The following is a 16,192-nucleotide window of genomic DNA, read 5'->3' as shown; positions in this document are numbered from 1 at the left end:
GCCTCAGGGCTGTTTTGCAGCCCCCTCACAGAGAGCAGGGCTGCATCCAAATCACTCCAGCACTGCCCTGGCACACAGCAAGAGGGAGAGAAGCACTCCTGGTGGCTTTGGGAGCATTTTGCCTGAAGGTGTTGGGGAGATTTCTGTGTATATCAGGAGAGGCATGTCCAAGTTGTTATTGGCTGTGCTGGCCACTTGCCTCTCTCTTGCCCAGCTCTCAGCGCTGCTTTTCCCACCAGCAGCTTCCCAGTGTCTCACCCAGCAGCAAAGCTTAGAAGGTTTTGCATTTCTACATGGATAACCAGCAAATCCCTGCATTTGTCAGATGTTTTTCCCCAGTCTTTCCTTCTTTATCAACCTCTTTCTCTACTGAAACTTCAGCCATCTGGAGGCAGGTGAAACCATCAGTTGTTGCTTGGACTCTGTATTTTTACCCTTCTGTAAGCAAACAAAAATTGTGAAACCAGGAAAACTAACTGGGTTTAGATTTCTTTAGTAATCCAGCCACCTTCTCCACTCCATGTGATGGGGTTTGGCAACCTGTTGCAAATGGGGCAAGAGTGTTTTGAGCAGCAGCTTGCAAGACTCTTTTGTGCCCGGGAATATTTGAGAATTCCTACTGCCCAAGGGGCTGGAATTTTGTGCTGGAACTCCAGGGTATCACTGAAGCAGTTTACCACTTTGGGAAGCAGCTTTTCCCTCACGAAGGCTCAGTCCTGGGGAGCATCAGACCCCTGGGCTGCACCCCCAACACATCAGTGTGACATGTGGCTGTCCCCATCGCCTGGGGCTGACAGTGCTCACCTCAGGCACGCTGGATTGCAGTAATCTTATTTTAATGAACATTAGGACATCACATCATCCACTTCTGCCCACTGCTGCTGTTTCACTGCTCCTTTGGCCCAGAGGGATATAAGACAGTGAGAGTGTGGTTGGAAAGAGAGCAACAGCTGAGCGCTGCCTGGCTCTGGACAACCCACTAAAGCTGTTGGGCAGCTCTTTCCTTGTTGTTGGGGTGCTTGGAGTTAGCAGAGATGCTGAAAATAAGTGGTAAAGAGGGAAGACCTTACTCTATACTGTTTAGAGGATGTAGTTCCATGATTGTATACCAAGCTGGAGTGTTATCTGCTTTGCGGGACTTGTCTCCTGACATAATGAAATCTGCACACAGGATCTATGGAGCTTCTTCAGGATCTGTTGTAGCTACAGCTGGATTGTGTGGATGTGATGTGGGTAAGGGCTACAGATTTCTGTTTATTTTGTGTCTAAAGAGATGGAATACCTGGGAATATTGGAGTTCCAAATATTTTTGTTTCATTATCAGTGGTTAAATCCTCAGATTTTTAAACCTTATTGGCTTCTAGAATGTTGAAAAGAACGGGTGAACTAAGCAGCAAAGATAAAAGAGTGTCAATATACTCATTGCATCTTATTAACAGGAATTCATGGCAAGCATATCTAGAAAAAGAAGCAGATATGCACTCCCTGATAAGGCACTGGGGATGGTTGATAGATTCCCAAAGCAACAATGGGATGAAATCACATTAGCAGGGCATAGATGCAGAACTAACAGGAGGAAATGTTCTACAAAGGCTTCCTGTCCATTTTCTACCATATGTCCAAAAAGTTTTAAGGTGTCTTATGCAGAAAATGAGGAGAAATGTGAAAAAAAAAAAAACAGAATACTTCTGTCTTCTACACTATTGAATGTCCTTGGAAAGGTTGGGTCCAAACATGAGACCTTCTGCCCTGTTGAAAAAAACACAATGGCACTAAATAAGCATTTAGCAGCTGGATAAAATAACCCATTCTCATGTGGAAGTGCAGCTCAGAATGCAAATAAATAACATTATAAGGGATGAAGAATGATTGCTTTGTTTTACTTTGCTTCAGATGAGGTGATTGAGTACTTCTTCAGCCGCTTCAAAATCTCTCTCTGGGGGATGGTCCCTGGAGGACGGGTACTTAGAGCCTTAAGGGAGACCCTAGAGAAATTCCTGCCTCCAAATGCCCACGAGCTGGTGTCTGGAAAGCTGCACATTATCCTCACCCGCCTGCACGACTGGAGATGTGTGACAGTGTCCGAGTTTGCCTCGAAGGAGGAGCTGATTCAGGTGGGAGCAGCCGCAGCCGCCCATGAGGGAGGAGCTGGGAGACATTTGCTGCCTGGCCATGTCCCACAGCACAAAAGCACAGAATGGTTTGGGTTGGATGGGACCTTAAAGCTCATCAAGATCCACCCTGTCATGGGCAGGGACACCTTCCACTGTCCCAGGCTGGTCTCAAGCCCCATCCTACCTGGCCTTGCATGCTTCCAGGATGCCCAGCTTCTCTGGGCAACCTGTGCAGGGCCTCAACAACCTCAAGGTAAAAAATATCTTCCCTATATCTCAATCTCCCCCCGTGTAGTTACAAACCATCAGCCCTTGTCTCATCCTAACAAGGCCTGGTCCATTCTAGTCCATGCCATGATTTCTGTCCTTGCCACCCTCTGCATCCTGACAAGCTGAAATAATTTTCAAAAATCAGCCCTTTTGATTACCGCCTCAATTATGCTGAACATGAAGAGAGCAATTTGAGGCATTTCACAGGTTCCCTTCCGTCTTCTCTGCCCTGGCTGTGGGCATCTGACATGGTCTGGTGCCCATTAGTCCGTGGTGCCCAATAACCCAGCTGGGGGACCGTGTTCTGGCACTCACAGATGAGCCACCCCTCCCAAAGGTAACAATTTTTGGGGATCTTCACTCATTTCTGTCCTTCCTGTCTCACCCACAGGCTGTGATGTGCAGTGGCTATGTTCCACTGTATTTTGGGATTTTCCCTCCAACGTTCCGTGGGGTGGTGAGTAGCTTTGTGGTCTGGAGACCCTGTCCCAGCTCAGGCCCAGGGCCCCTCCAGCCTCTCTCCTTTCTCCAGTGGTGGCATTCAGGACCTTTCTATCTGGGTTTGCCACCAACGTAGCTCAAGGCTGGGTTCCCCCAGTGTCTGCAGAGGGAAGAACAGGGCCCCACAATCTGACCTCACTGCAGACAGGACTGAGCTTCCTACAGGATTGTCCATCTACTCCTGCCCCCGGGGTTACCCCACATCTGTTCTGCTGCACTTTCCTCCCAGGTTCATTGCAGATTTCAGGGGGAAGGGAGTAGGGCAGGTTTGGACCTGGAGCATGGGAGCAGCAGGTGGGGCAGTTCCCTGGAAGAGGATCTGTGGAGCCCCAGAACCTTGGTCTGCTGTGGGCCTGGCTGGGGAACAAGGCCCACGTTTGCCCATGTGAGCAGCACTGCTCTCCCTGCGAGGGGAAGGCTCAGGGCTCCCTGTTCTGTCTCCCAGCGCTACGTGGACGGGGAGCTGGCCATGTGGAGAGCCGACTTCGTGTCCCGCACCACCATCACCATCTCTGCCTTCGCCGGAGAATACGACATCTGCCCCAGGGATGGCCCCGCTGCCTTCTTGACCTTCCAGCTCTCTGACTGTACCTTACAGATCTCAAAAAAGAACATCTGCCGCTTACAGCACATTTTTCAGGTTCCCACACATCAGGTGAGCAGCTCCTCCAGGTAGCCAGAGCTGTGAGGCCCCTGCAGCAGCCCAGCTGCACTGACTGCTGCCTCCCCTCACAGGTCATGGACCGCTTTTTTGTCCAGGGCTACCAGGACACGGTCTCCTTCCTAAAAAGACTGAGTAAGTGACTGGAAGTGTGGACACGTAGGTTGGGTGCTTCCCCTACATCCTTGGTTTGCTGACACGGTAAGAGATGCTGCCCCAGAGTGACTGGGGCAGAGAAATGCCTGTATTCCTGGCACTGCCAGGATTCCTTGAGTCCTGGCCTCTCCTGAAGCTGCCTCCAGAGCCACACTCCCCTTTTCTCTGCCACACTGGGCATGACAGAGCTTTCCCCAGGGAACACAGGTCCCAGGACCCCTAGGCACAAGCGCAGGCTCACGTGCCCTGCGTGGTGTTTGATAAGCCCCTGATGCACAGAGCAGCAATGTTTGGTGATTCCCGAGCCCTGGGCTCATCAGTATCCCTGATTTGCCCTCAGCCCAGGTCTCGCCTCACACTGCTGCAGACCTGGCAGTTGAGCAACAAGCACTGAGAGCTGGAATCTCTTCCCACCAGGGGATTTCCAGGTGAATTACTTTGAGGGCTTCACACTTTCCTTGGCCAATGAATCAAATCAGAAAGGTGACGAGACCCTGCACCTGAAGCCACGACTGAGGCTTTTTCACTCCAGAGCCACCAATCATGAGGATGACAACAAAGAGAATCCAGGAATCCTCCAGGCAGCAGATAAGGAAGAATAGGAAGCCCCACAACACCTTCTCCACCCCCAGGAAGGTAAAGAACCAGCTCTTCCTTTACCCCATCCATTTTCAAGTGACACTTGCCCAGGGCTGTCAGTGCCCAAACAGGCTCTGGGGCCGGTGAGAATGGACAGGGATGGGAGAAACTTCCCTCTCACCTCAGGGGTTACAAGTGAGGCCTCACACTGAGCCCTGCTCACTCTGGATTGGGGTGAGCACTGAGGACTTCATTGGTGGCTGGGTCAGAAGGGCTCCATGGACAAGGAGCTCCTTCCATGGAGAAGGCCATGTATTCACTCACCCAGTGAGGTAAGAACAGGTTCTGCCCACACATCCCTTCTTTAGGGGTGTCTCAAGGGTTCCAGCTGCCTTTGCTGTGCCAGCCAAATCCAAACTTCTCCTTAGGAACTCTGGCTGCAGCCACACAAACACAAAGTGCAAGGAAAGCATATTACAGCTGCAGGTAAACTTCTAGCTGCATCATTTTCAAGGAACACAAGGCAGGTTTAAATGCTAAACTTATAGTTTTCTGCAATTCTGTGCAAAATAATGCCTGCTCCCATTTTAGTTTTGCATGGAAAACCAGACAATCCATACAGTATTTCTATTTCCAGTTTGTTGTTAGTAAAAACTAGCAAGAATCATCTGATGAAATGCAATATTTATTTCCATTTTACTCTCTATTTTCTCTTTCCTTCTGAGTCTTTCAACAATTCAGAATTCATCAAATTACTAGAAATCACTCTGCTTTTTCAACATGGTGATTATTTAAAATGCAGCCACATAAATTAGATGAAAACTGAAAAATTATACAATCAGGTATATCTGGAAGGACTAGAAGAAATGAGGAATATAAATGGGAAAGACTAGGACCATTACCATTCCAGATCAAAAAACAAGAGTTTGGAAAACATAAAGTGGAACCAAGAAAGAGATTTCCTTTGAAAACAAGCCAACTCTCAACCCACTAAGCAGTGCAGGACACAGTGTTAGGCTGTAGAAGTTGCTTCCCTGGTTGCTTTTATAAAGGCACCATCAGTCTGACCTATGTGGAGCTTTTGGAAGCAACAGGGTGGGAATGAGGTTTCTTTGGAAGTTGGGCAGCTCTGGGCTGTCAGGAATCGCTGCCTCTGCTTTGCAGCTGGGCTGCAAGGTTTTTAACCAGCCTGAGGTGAAAAATTCCTCCTATGGAAGGAAACAAGACTCATTTGATAGGCCAGAGAGCAATCAAGGAGAGAGTCCAGGCTCTCCACCTCCAGAGCAGAAGCACATCACATTCTCCAGTTCTGGGAAGGAAATGCCCTACTGATCAAGGTCAGGAAAAGGCTCTTTCACTGTTTCTCTGTGCAATGCCAGAACAGCAGTGATGCTACCAAAGCAGCAGGGGGATAAACTTGTGAACAACTTCTACTTGATTCCTTGGACAAGTGTCTGCAGCCTGCAATCCCACGAGGCTCAGGCTGCACTAGCAGGTTATCCAGTAGCCACTTATCTGTGTGCCCAGCAGAACAACTGCACAAGGAATTGCACCCTCCTTCGTGCCCAGACTGGAAACCCAGTCTGGCATAGAGCACCTGCAGCCAACAGCCAGAGCCACAGGCAGGACTGGGCACGTGCTTGGCTTTGTTGGGCTCAGTTTCAAGGATCGGACTCAAGCACTCTTCCCTCTAGAGCTGCAGCGGGCTCCAGCTCCAGAGGGAGCTCTGCTGCCTTGGCTTGTCTCCAGACTCTCATCCCATCCACCTCAGGCTTCACATTCCTGCTGAGTTCAAAGCAGAAGGAGACAAGCAACACGATGGGGGTACAAAGGGTAATATTTTGAGGATACCAAAACGGGCTGCCCTTCAGACATCGGGAGGAAGGGAAGCAGCTCTCACCAGGCACTTTCTCCCACGGCATCCACTTTGTCCCACAGGAACTGCCAGAGGTGTCTGTCAGACCGACCAACGTGGTTTTATTCCCTTTAGGACCAGCTCGGCTACAGAAGAGCATTTCTGAGCCTTCTGCTGCTTTTGGCCCCAGTTTCTGCTTTAAAAACCCAATGAGCAACTTGGAACCCAGCCTGAAGGCTGAGCCTGACCTGCCCTGAGGAGCACATGGGCGCTGCCAGCAATGCCACAGCACAGGCAGGGCCTCAGCCCCGGATGATTCCCATGATCCACCCCCAGAGGAGGCATTCCAGGCTGGTTCTAACCCCACTGGGTGCAGCTGGGCTTCCCACTTTGCTTCCTTGCGGTGAAACAAGCTCCTGCACAAGATGATTCCAATCAATGCCAAACTTTGCCTCTATCCATTGCCTCTGTCAGTCTCCATTGCCATTAGCTCCAAGCTCGTGTCTCCAAGAGGAGACAGCACCAGCTCTGCTTGCTTGAAAAGATGAGAGATTAATAAAGCAAAACCCAAAACCATTTTAGTTTGGGGATTCCTTGTAGATGGATTTTTTTTTTAACTTTACAAAGCTTTTCTCATTGCTTATGATCAAGCACCAGATGGGGCAGGGGAGACATGCTGGGCATTTCAAACTGTGCTCCTGTTTGTGTCTAAGGTTTGCAGATGCATCTAATGGATTTGGAAGTCCAATTCCTAGATGAGAATTTGCTCTGGTAGATTTTAATGCTCATTTCAATAGGGTAGCTGCCTCAGGCTCACTGAATGGTAATATCCTGCCTGGAGGTGGGGATGGTGCTTGCAGCAACCTGGAGAAGGAGCTGTTGGATAAGTGGGAGGGAGCAGAGGTGCAAAAGCAAATGATGGACTGATTGTTCCTGCCTGGGGAGGCCTGGGTGTCTCTGAGCCTTTCACTTTGCCCTGTGGCAGGAACAGCTGGATTGGAGCAGCCTGCCTTTGGCTGCAGTGCTTGAGAAGTGAAATCCATCCAGGATGGATGCAAGACAGGAGCAGACAGGATCCAATGCAAACGGGATGCATCAGAATGGGCCAGAACGTTATAGGGGGACTGGAGCACCTCCCCTATGGAGACAGGCTGAGCGAGTTGGGGCTGTTCAGCCAGGAGAAGAGAAGGTTGTGTGGAGACCTCACAGCCTGTGCAGGGAGCTGAAGGGGCTACAGGGAAGCTGGAGAGGGACCCCTCATCAGGAACTGCCAGCACAGGACAAGGTCACTGGCTACCCGCTTGGAGCATCCTGGGATAGTGAAGGTGTTCCTGCCATAGCAGGGGTTGAGACAGGATGAGCTTTGAGGTCTCTTCCAACCCAAACCATTCTGGGATTCTGTGATCTACTTTTCAAGTGTCTTTCTGGTATCACTGGGTGATCCTAAGGGCTCACAGAGACTAAGGAATCTCTTCTAGGCTGAAATTCAGTTGAGCCAGCCCAAACACCTTCCAGCTGATGATGATCTGCTGAAACATCTCCATGTCCTCACCCTATGGAATGAAGTGAAAGGAGATGAGCTTTGAGGCCCCTTCCCACCTAAACCAGTGTGGGATTCTCAAAATCCTCCTTGATTTGGGAGCACCAGCACACAGTGGGTGTTGGTGACAACAGGCCCAGCTTCATCATCAGTGTCAGACATGGTCTGGGCTGTGCAGAGAGAATGGAACATCTGGCAAAAAAAATATTTATTCATAGCAATCACCACAAATTAACAAGCCTTACCTGCGTTACTAAATACTCCCACGATGTATGCAAAGGGACGAGGCTTGCTGCAGCCGCCAAGTTGTCAAAGGGCAGCAGTGAGGGCAGAAGGATCGGCCGAGCCCTCAGAGCACCAGGGGCAGGAACAGCCGAGCCCTTGGAGCAACGGGAACAGTAATGGGAATGGGAACAGCTGAGCCCTCAGAGCAACGGGAACGGGAACGGCCGAGCCCTCAGAGCAACGGGAACGGGAACGGGAACGTGAACGGCCAAGCCCTTAGAGCAATGGGAACGGGAATGGGAACAGGAACAGCCGAGCCCTTGGAGCAATGGGAACGTGAACGGCCAAGCCCTTAGAGCAATGGGAACGGGAATGGGAACTGGAACAGCCGAGCCCTCAGAGCAGTGGGAACAGGAACAGCCGAGCCCTCAGGGCAATGGGAATGGGAACAGCCGAACCCTCAGAGCAAAGGGAACGGGAATGGCCGAGCCCTTAGAGCAACGGGAACAGGAACATCTGAGCCCTCAGGGCAATGGGAATGGGAACAGCCGAACCCTCAGAGCAAAGGGAACGGGAATGGCCGAGCCCTTAGAGCAACGGGAACGGGAACATCTGAGCCCTCAGGGCAATGGGAATGGGAACAGCCGAACCCTCAGAGCAAAGGGAATGGGAACGGCCGAGCCCTCACAACAATGGAAAGGTGAACAGCCAAGGCATCAGAGCAACGGGAATGGGAACGGCCGAGCCCTCAGAGCAATGGGAACGGGAATGGGAACAGCCGAACCCTCAGAGCGCCAGGGGCGGAAACGGGAACGGCCGAGCCTTCAGACCAAAGGGAACAGCCGAGCTCTCAGGGCCCTTGGAGGAACGGGAATGGGAACAGCCGAGCCCTCAGGGCCCTTGGAGGAACGGGAATGGGAACAGCCGAGCCCTCAGGGCCCTTGGAGGAACGGGAACCACCGAGCCCTCAGAGCACCAGGGGCGGGAGCTGCCGAGCCCTCAGAGCAACGGGAAAAGCAGGCCCGGAGCGGGGGCAACTGAACCCAGGAAAAAAGGGTTAATCCAGGGAATACGGATTCACCGAGGAGCACCTGAAGCAAGGCCAGGCTGGACAGGGCTTGAAGAAATCTGCTCTAATGGAAGTTGTCCCTGCCCGTGCCAGGGGGTGGAATGAGATGAGCATGAAGGTCTCTTCCTGCCCAAACCATTCCATGAGTCAATGATTCCACGGTTCTGTAGGAACATCATCCTCCTGCTGCTGAGCAGCAGCCCCTGCACCAGAGCCTCCCAGGCTGTCATTTGGCCGGAAATCCATCTAGGCTGAGCTTTTCCTTTTACCTTTAAGCCAGCAGTCTAGCTGTGCCTACATCGTGCAGGACTCCCCCTTGGGCTCTGGTGTGTCATTATTTCAAGGCCAGGTTGGACAGGGCTTGGAGCAATCTGGGTTACTGAAGGTGTCCCTGCCATGGCAGAGGTGGAACTGGATATGGTTTAAAGTGTCTTCCAGGCCAAACCATTCTCTTAGTGAATGTCTTAGTGGTAATCCTAAGGCTCAGGCAAGGCTAAGGAATCTCTTCTGGCCTGACATGAAGCTGTGCCTGCCAGAACTCCTTCCAGCTAGAGGTGATCTGCTCCAACATTTCCTGGTGCTCTGTGCCCAGGGTGCAGCTGAGCAGGAAGGTCTGTCCTGCAGAGGCCTGCCCTTGGCTGGGAGCACCAGGCGCTGCTCCAGAGCTGGGTGAAGTCACCGTGCCAAAGTCACCATTTCATCTCTGTCAGCGCAGCTCTCATAACTGCCCTGGGCACTGACATCATCTCCTCGTGTGCCCAGATGAGGTGTTTGTCACAGCAGCAGGGAAAAGGTTCCTCTGCTTAATGCCGAACAGAAGATAGGCTGGAGGTTCCTGTGCCACACTCTCGGTAGAAGGAAAGGTAAGTGTGCTGGGGCACGTTCTGGGAGCTGTCAAAGCCACAGAAATACCAATTAGTGAGGCAAGGACCAGGGTGCATCATTTCCACTCTTTTCTTTCCCACCTCGAAGAAAGGTTGCCTGCGACATCAGTGGCAAAAACATCACTCGTGTTGTCAACTCTGCTAAAATCTGTGTCCTGGTGGGAGGGCAGGGATGGGAATGTGCTCCCTAGGCCAGTGTCAGCCCTGCCTGCTGAGGAGGCAGCCACTGGCATGTGAGGAAACACGGAGCAGCCAAGAGGCAACTGAGGGGCCCAGGTGAGCACACACAGGTGAGCAAGGCCCCAGCATGGCAAAGTTCAGACCCCTGCCAGAGCCACTCCTTTATTCTGCTCCTGTTCCAGTGCACTCAGCTGGGGAGCTGCCGTGGAAATGCCTTGATTCATCACAGACTGTTTAAACACAAATAATAAAATCCAGCTTTCATGAAGGAGAGAAACCCAGACTGGGGTTTGCTAAGATGAGATTCTTACATGGGAAGATTTCAACCCAACACAGAACTGCATTTTTGCCTTTCTGCATTGGTGTCTTTCTGCTCCTCAGTTCTTTCTTCTCGCCCTGCTGTAGCTGTAGAGAATGGTCAGATTCCCTGTTTCAGACCCTGCAGCATCACAGGGTATTTCCAATTATCCATGGGAGCAGGAGGCATTGAGACCAGGCTGCTGTGTGGGGAAGCAGGACTGGAGACATTTGTCCCCAAAGCCAGGATGAAAAAATGAGGGACAGATGGGCAGGGTCCCTCCCAGTGGTTTCTGACCCAGTGATGGGGAAATGCCAAATGCCATGAGGGTGTTTGGCCTGGTAAAACAACATGCTTGAAACACAGGGCATCACTCAGGGACACACACAGCCTGTGTCCCATCCTGGGGCAGGGCAGAGAGAGGACAAGAAACAACTTCTGCATTTCCACAGCAGCATTTCCCAATCACTGTTTATGCCACCTGGGTCACTCCTTCTCTGATCACCTGGATTGCTGCTTTCCAAACCCCACCTATTTGGAGCCCTGGTGCCTCACTCTGACAACAACTGCACCCACCTACATTTTTTCTAACTCCCTGCTCCCTTTGGAAGACACCTGGGACAGTCCAAGCCTTTGAAAGCCAGGGAGACGTGGCACTAATGCTAGGAGGGAATCAGCAGGCACACTCTTGGCTTCCTTCTGCTCTTCCAAGATATACACTTTTTACTTCTTGATGCTGCAAGATTGGGTAAGAAGGCAAAACAAAGGGATTTACAAACTCTCTCAATATTGCAGAGGTGCAATTAAGAGTAAGACCTGGCCCATGTGGTGTGATCCGTGGCTTTGGTTTGGGACTGGAGTGCCAGAGCTCTCCAGCTGTATGTGGAAAGCAGTGCAATCATGGGTCACATTTCTAGTTCCTTCTCGTGCTGCTGACTGAGGGCAGGAGGCTTGAACACAAGGCTTGAAGCACTGGGAATGCTGGTGCTGCTCCCAGACTGGCTCTGGGATTTTCCACAAGCCATGCACGTGGCCAGAAAGTTTTTCCTTAAGCTCAAGAGCTTTGTGTGCCTCACCCATGCATTCCAAATGCCCCTTCCCTCCTGCACCAGAAGCTGCTTCTGAAGTTGACTCTTCTCATTGCAGTCAATTCTTAGGGGACCCTTGCACTCAAGAGTCAATGGAAAATTATTTCCAGTGCATTTGTCCTCCTGATTAGGCATGGGATATATTTATGCCTCTCGAGTCTTCAGTTTTACTTTGCTGCTCAGCAGCAGGACCTGCAAGGTGTGTGCAAGGAGCTCAGGGCCTTGGCTCCTGGCTGGTGGCAGACACTGCTCCCGTGTGGAATTGGGGCTGGATTAACCTTGCGCTGATGCTTTGGGCTTAGTGGAGCCCACAGCCCTGCCAGCCCAGCAGGTCCAGCACAGCTGCTCCCTCAGCCTCAGGGCTGTTTTGCAGCCCCCTCACAGAGAGCAGGGCTGCATCCAAATCACTCCAGCACTGCCCTGGCACACAGCAAGAGGGAGAGAAGCACTCCTGGTGGCCTTGGGAGCATTTTGCCTGAAGGTGTTGGGGAGATTTCTGTGTATATCAGGAGAGGCATGTCCAAGTTGTTATTGGCTGTGCTGGCCACTTGCCTCTCTCTTGCCCAGCTCTCAGCGCTGCTTTTCCCACCAGCAGCTTCCCAGTGTCTCACCCAGCAGCAAAGCTTAGAAGGTTTTGCATTTCTACATGGATAACCAACAAATCCCTGTGTTTGTCAGATGTTTTTCCCCAGTCTTTCCTTCTTTATCAACCTCTTTCTCTACTGAAACTTCAGCCATCTAGGAAGCAGGTGAAACCATCAGTTGTTGCTTGGACTCTGTATTTTTACCCTTCTGTAAGCAAACAAAAATTGTGAAACAAGGAAAACTAACTGGTTTTAGATTTCTTTAGTAATCCAGCCACCTTCTCCATTCCATGTGATGAGGTTTGGCAACCTGTTGCAAATGGGGCAAGAGTGTTTTGAGCAGCAGCTTGCAAGACTCTTTTGTGCCCGGGAATATTTGAGAATTCCTACTGCCCAAGGGGCTGGAATTTTGTGCTGGAACTCCAGGGTATCACTGAAGCAGTTTACCACTTTGGGAAGCAGCTTTTCCCTCATGAAGGCTCAGTCCTGGGGAGCATCAGACCCCTGGGCTGCTCCCCCAACACATCAGTGTGACATGTGGCTGTCCCCATCGCCTGGGGCTGCCAGTGCTCACCTCAGGCACCCTGCAATGCAGTAATCTTATTTTAATGAGCATTAGGACATCACATCATCCACTTCTGCCCACTGCTGCTGTTTCACTGCACCTTTGGCCCAGAGGGATATAAGACAGTGAGAGTGTGGTTGGAAAGAGAGCAACAGCTGAGCGCTGCCTGGCTCTGGACAACCCACTAAAGCTGTTGGGCAGCTCTTTCCTTGTTGTTGGGGTGCTTGGAGTTAGCAGAGATGCTGAAAATAAGTGGTAAAGAGGGAAGACCTTACTCTATCCTGTTTAGAGGATGTGGTTTCATGGGTGTATACCAAGCTGGAGTGTTATCTGCTTTGCGGGACTTGTCTCCTGACATAATGAAATCTGCACACAGGATCTATGGAGCATCTTCAGGATCTGTTGTAGCTACAGCTGGATTGTGTGGATGTGATGTGGGTAAGGGCTACAGATTTCATTTTATTTTGTGTCCAAAGAGATGGAGTACCTGGGAATATTGGAGTTCCAAACATTTTTGTTTCATTATCAATGGTTAATTCCTCAGATTTTTAAACTTTATTTCCTTCTTGAATAGCGGAAAATGTGTAAATTATGCAGCACATGGAAAACAGTCATTGCACTTTCTTAATGGGAATTTATGGCAAGCATATTAATAAAAGAAAGAGAGGTGCTCTCCTTGATAAGGCATTTGAGACTGTTGCTAGATTCCCAAAAAAATGAGGAGAAAGAAGATACATTAGTAGGGCATAGATGCAGAGCTTACAGGAGTAAATATTCTACAAAGGCTTCCTGTCCACTTTCTACCATATGTCCAAAATATTTTACGATGTCATGTGCAGAAAATGGGGAGAAAGTGGGAAAAAAAAACCAAAATACTTCTGCCTCATTCAATATTAAAAGTCCTTGGAAAAGTTGGGTCCACACATGGGACCTTCAGCCATAATGAAAAAGCACAATAGCTCTAAGCAATCATTTAGCAGCTAGATAAAATACCACACTCTCATGTGGAAGTGCAGCTCAAAATGCAAATAAATAACATTATAAGGGATGAAGAATGATTGCTTTGCTTTGCTTTGCTTCAGATGAGGTGAAGGATTATGTCGTAAATCGCTTGAAAATCATTCTCTGGGGCCTGCCCCCTGGCGTAGAGGTACTTAGACTCTTAAGGGAGGCCCTAGAGAAATTCCTGCCTCCAAATGCCCACGAGCTGGTGTCTGGAAAGCTGCACATTATCCTCACCCGCCTGCACGACTGGAGATGTGTGACAGTGTCCGAGTTTGCCTCGAAGGAGGAGCTGATTCAGGTGGGAGCAGCCGCAGCCGCCCGTGAGGGAGGAGCTGGGAGACATTTGCTGCCTGGCCATGTCCCACAGCACAAAAGCACAGAATGGTTTGGGTTGGATGGGACCTTAAAGCTCATCAAGATCCACCCTGTCATGGGCAGGGACACCTTCCACTGTCCCAGGCTGGTCTCAAGCCCCATCCTACCTGGCCTTGCATGCTTCCAGGATGCCCAGCTTCTCTGGGCAACCTGTGCAGGGCCTCAACAACCTCAAGGTAAAAAATATCTTCCCTATATCTCAATCTCCCCCCGTGTAGTTACAAACCATCAGCCCTTGTCTCATCCTAACAGGCCCTGGTCCATTCTAGTCCATGCCATGATTTCTGTCCTTGACACCCTCTGCATCCTGACAAGCTGAAATAATTTTCAAAAATCAGCCCTTTTGATTACCGCCTCAATTATGCTGAACATGAAGAGAGCAATTTGAGGCATTTCACAGGTTCCCTTCCATCTACTCTGCCCTGGCTGTGGGCATATGACATGGCATGGTGCCAATTTGTCCGTGGTGCCCAATAACCCAGCTGTTCTGGCACTCACAGATGAACCACCCCTCCCAAAGGTAACAATTTTTGGGGATCTTCACTCATTTCTGTCCTTCCTATCTCACCCACAGGCTGTGATTTGCAGTTGCTTCCTCCTACCCTATTTTGGGATTATCCCTCCAACGTTCCGTGGGGTGGTGAGTAGCTTTGTGATCTGGAGACCCTGTCCCAGCTCAGGCCCAGGGCCTCTCCAGCCTCTCTCCTTTCTCCAGTGGTGGCATTCAGGACCTTTCTATCTGGGTTTGCCACCAACGTAGCTCAAGGCTGGGTTCCCCCAGTGTCTGCAGAGGGAAGAACAGGGCCCCACAATCTGACCTCACTGCAGACAGGACTGAGCTTCCTACAGGATTGTCCATCTACTCCTGCCCCCGGGGTTACCCCACATCTGTTCTGCTGCACTTTCCTCCCAGGTTCATTGCAGATTTCAGGGGGAAGGGAGTAGGGCAGGTGTGGACCTGGAGCATGGGAGCAGCAGGTGGGGCAGTTCCCTGGAAGAGGATCTGTGGAGCCCCAGAACCTTGGTCTGCTGTGGGCCTGGCTGGGGAACAAGGCCCACGTTTGCCCATGTGAGCAGCACTGCTCTCCCTGCGAGGGGAGGGCTTAGGGCTCCCTGTTCTGTCTCCCAGCGCTACGTGGACGGGGAGCTGGCCATGTGGAGAGCCGACTTTGTGTCCCGCACCACCATCACCATCTCTGCCTTCGCCGGCGAATACGACATCTGCCCCAGGGATGGCCCCGCTGCCTTCCTGACCTTCCAGCTCTCTGACTGTACCTTACAGATCTCAAAAATGAACATCTGCCGCTTACAGCACATTTTTCAGGTTCCCACACATCAGGTGAGCAGCTCCTCCAGGTAGCCAGAGCTGTGAGGCCCCTGCAGCAGCCCAGCTGCACTGACTGCTGCCTCCCCTCACAGGTCATGGACCGCTTTTTTGTCCAGGGCTACCAGGACACGGTCTCCTTCCTAAAAAGACTGAGTAAGTGACTGGAAGTGTGGACACGTAGGTTGGGTGCTTCCCCTACATCCTTGGTTTGCTGACACGGTAAGAGATGCTGCCCCAGAGTGACTGGGGCAGAGAAATGCCTGTATTCCTGGCACTGCCAGGATTCCTTGAGTCCTGGCCTCTCCTGAAGCTGCCTCCAGAGCCACACTCCCCTTTTCTCTGCCACACTGGGCATGACAGAGCTTTCCCCAGGGAACACAGGTCCCAGGACCCCTAGGCACAAGCGCAGGCTCACGTGCCCTGCGTGGTGTTTGATAAGCCCCTGACGCACAGAGCACCAATGTTTGGTGATTCCCGAGCCCTGGGCTCATCAGTATCCCTGATTTGCCCTCAGCCCAGGTCTCGCCTCACACTGCTGCAGACCTGGCAGTTGAGCAACAAGCACTGAGAGCTGGAATCTCTTCCCACCAGGGGATTTCCAGGTGAATTACTTTGAGGGCTTCACACTTTCCTTGGCCAATGAATCAAATCAGAAAGGTGATGAGACCCTGCACCTGAAGCCACGACTGAGGCTTTTTCACTCCAGAGCCACCGATCATGAGGATGACAACAAAGAGAATCCAGGAATCCTCCAAGCAGCATATAAGGAAGAATAGGAAGCCCCACAACACCTTCTCCACCCCCAGGAAGGTAAAGAACCAGCTCTTCCTTTACCCCATCCATTTTCAAGTGACACTTGCCCAGGGCTGTCAGTGCCCAAAGAGGCTCTGGGGCCGGTGAGAATGGACAGGGATGG

The 16,192-nt window shown here is 51.1% G+C and overlaps 1 protein-coding gene across 1 annotated transcript in view; it reads right to left on the bottom strand.

The window, feature by feature from the left end:
* Positions 1–1,410: 1,410 nt before the first annotated feature.
* Positions 1,411–16,192, bottom strand: part of PNPLA1 (patatin like domain 1, omega-hydroxyceramide transacylase) — a 36,693-nt gene continuing 21,911 nt past the window's right edge. The window contains exon 9 of the mRNA XM_077789056.2: positions 1,411–1,749. Within this exon, the coding sequence (XP_077645182.1) occupies positions 1,701–1,749 (49 nt within the window). The 3' untranslated portion in view covers positions 1,411–1,700. The remainder of the gene's footprint in view (positions 1,750–16,192) is intronic.

This window comes from Lonchura striata, chromosome 26 (assembly GCF_050655825.1).
Source record: "Lonchura striata isolate lonStrDom1 chromosome 26, ASM5065582v1, whole genome shotgun sequence".
Lineage (NCBI taxonomy): Eukaryota > Metazoa > Chordata > Aves > Passeriformes > Estrildidae > Lonchura > Lonchura striata.
Note: the sequence above shows the minus strand (reverse complement) of the source record. Positions and strands in the feature narration are given on the sequence as shown.